At 38.8% G+C, this 2,795-nt stretch overlaps 1 protein-coding gene across 1 annotated transcript; it reads right to left on the bottom strand.

Moving 5' to 3' along the window:
• Nucleotides 1-756: 756 nt before the first annotated feature.
• Nucleotides 757-2,465, bottom strand: LOC108997274 (protein MIZU-KUSSEI 1-like). The gene has a single exon (XM_018973474.2). The coding sequence runs from the start codon at nucleotides 1,755-1,757 to the stop codon at nucleotides 984-986; it is 774 nt and encodes a 257-aa protein (XP_018829019.1). The 5' UTR covers nucleotides 1,758-2,465; the 3' UTR covers nucleotides 757-983.
• Between the last annotated feature and the right edge of the window lie 330 nt (nucleotides 2,466-2,795).

Below are 2,795 nucleotides of genomic sequence, written 5' to 3'. Positions count from 1 at the left end.
AATACTATTCACTATGTGTGACTAAGATCTTGACAAGTATCTAAATAAAACTTTTCTAACCTAATTTGGACATTCTACATTGTGATTTGAAAATACTGCATTTGATGTGCTTATCGAGGTTACTATTAACTAAAAAATGCATAATAAACTTAGTACTGAAAAATTATAAATATTCATATTAACCTATAGTGAAAATCATTTACTGAAATTCAATCCCGAAATATCCTTAAAAATAATTTCACAATTTCGAATATGCGTTTCGTCGAAAATTATGAAAATGAGTTATTGCAACATAAAATCCTAAATAATCAATTGAGTTTAATTGCGTAAACCGAAACACATTTTGACACTTCTAACTACCTCAAATAATTAAACTCATATTTTCAGCACCATAGTGAGTGATAACACTGGCTTTGTTGACAGACTAAAACTTGTACGATTAGTTGATTCGTAAAAACTTATGCAATTTTCACGAAGTTTCTAAAGTCAATAGAAATTCCACCAGTGAATTTCTAGTGGACTGTTATATTTTTAGACTGTATGAATCAAATTCTTATTTTATTTTATTCTCCACATCAGAAAATAGAATAGGTGAGTTTTCTTTGCAATGACATCAGAATAGGTGAGTTTTCTTTGCAATGACATCGTCTTGATTTCATTATGATCTTCACCTAAATTTAGCTGTAAGTTTTTTTTTTTAATGGATGATAAACAAACATGACTCTTACAATCCAACAAAAACTTGACCCTATGATCTTCACGATGAAGCAGCAATGCTCAGGAAGCTCTTACAATGTCATATTAATGGCAAAACTCAATACTATTATGCCATCAAAACTGAATAGGCTTTTCCAAATATAAGATAAATATGAATATGATGCATTTTGTGTACTTTTAGCCCATAGCCCATTTCCCAAAATATTGTAGCAAAAGAGATGGAGGAGAAACAAACACCAGGGAAGTGGTGCTGTTACATGGGCAGCCTAAACTCTAAGCAAATACACACTAAGTTCAGGACCACCAGCACCATCAGGGTTGATCATGTAAAAGGCTTGCGAGTGATCTATGGATCCAACAACACGCTCAAACTTGGCTCTCATATACATGAGCTCGCCTTCGGACCCAGCTCCATTCCCACTAGCACTCCCTGGTAACACTCCAGCACCCATTGAAATTGGCTCCACAGCTTTCAACACCTTCAACTCCTCAGCCCCGCACTCGCGCCTCATCGCCAACCCGCATTTCTTACCATTGCAGTATGTCCTCCACAGGGTCTCCTCCACTAACTTCTTACCTTTCTTGCTGTCCATTTTCTTCTCGCACTCCAACGCAATGCGGACCAGCCCTGATGCCATTTCCCGGACCAAGACGCTTGTTGGTGTTGCGAGCTCGATAAAAAATGCTGGGTCCTGCTTGGCATCCTCTTGAAATGCAATATGGGCATGCCCTCTGCGATATCCGAAAAGGGTACCTATCACTCGGGTGCTTGATCTGCTCTTACTGAAAAGAGTAAGAGCAGATCGGAGCTTAGAATTTGACTGCTTCTTCCTTGGTGCTGACACAGAAGAGATTTCAGGCAGGGGAATTCCAAACTTTTCATCTTTGATCCCGTCCTCAGAGAAATGAGAAGATGAGCTGAAGGTCAGTACTTCTTCCTCATCATCCTCATCATCAGTCTTCTTTTTCCAGTGGAAGTACCTCCTGGAGAAAGAGAAAGAACAGTCATGAGGAATACTCTTGGCTGTGACGAGCTTCATCTGGGCAAGTGAACGAACAAATAAGAGGCAAACTCCTCAATATTTGTGGGGAAGACTATGAAGTGATGACTATGGATCGAGAGTTAGCCATGAGAAAAAGATAAGCTACAGATTCACTTGTGTTTATAGTATCCAGAGAGCTGATTTTATTCTAATTTTTCTACGCCTTTTAGTCGTGGCTTTGCGGTACTGAAAAGGGACTGAGAAGAGAATCCTTCCAAAAGGAAGGTGAGCAGCCCCACCTAACATTGACGAACAAGAAAGGATCTTGGGGTAGATTATTAGAGACGAGCAGAAGAAAAAGCAGAGAGATGGAAAGAGACCAGAGACAATAATGCCTTACATTATTACTTTCTTTATCAGTTGTGGTGGGGACGAAGCTGGAAGATATGGAGGGAGTGTGGGGTACAGAGAGAGGAAAGGGAGGCTTGGCAGTTGCATTGAAAACGATTAAAGGACAGGTAAAAGCACACCAACCGTACCCACCAGAGCCACCCTATTACGCTGCCGTCTCATTCCTTCCTTTAATGCTCCCTCCACTTCCACCAAAGCATTCAGTCACCATTAGCGGCCACCATAGTGCTTTGAGCCTTTTAAGTTTGCAGAGATATTGTCGGGTCAGTCTGATTGTCACAGCAAATCTAAACACCGGCGTTGTTTTTGACATATCAACCGGAATCTCTCCAGGCTTTTCAATAATCGGACCTACGACTGTCCCAAACTACTTTCATGTCTGTTTTCAGCTTTGATTTCCAGTCGTCAATTAAATATATAAACAACTCGATTGGACATAAATTAAATCAAAACCACTTTCATGTCTATCTTTCCTATGTTATTTGTTTTTTTTTAAACTTTATTAATTCGCTCCTAGATTTGTGACGATTTTTTCATTAAAGTTTCATCATTTTCTGTGAGATTATGTAAGGAATGTGCTTCGTCCACAGATCAAAGCACTCCCAACGGGTTAGGTAAAATTTCTATTTCTGTATAATTTGAAGAAAATAATTTAAAAGTGGCATCTAATGATTATTTATTTCA

This window comes from Juglans regia, chromosome 16, assembly GCF_001411555.2.
Source record: "Juglans regia cultivar Chandler chromosome 16, Walnut 2.0, whole genome shotgun sequence".
Taxonomy (NCBI): domain Eukaryota; kingdom Viridiplantae; phylum Streptophyta; class Magnoliopsida; order Fagales; family Juglandaceae; genus Juglans; species Juglans regia.
This window is presented reverse-complemented; position numbering and strand designations above follow the sequence as displayed.

What these genes read in the sequence shown, in the direction of transcription:
- LOC108997274 (XM_018973474.2), bottom strand. Translation starts at nt 1,757, where the DNA reads ATGAAGCTCGTCACAGCCAAGAGTATTCCTCATGACTGTTCTTTCTCT.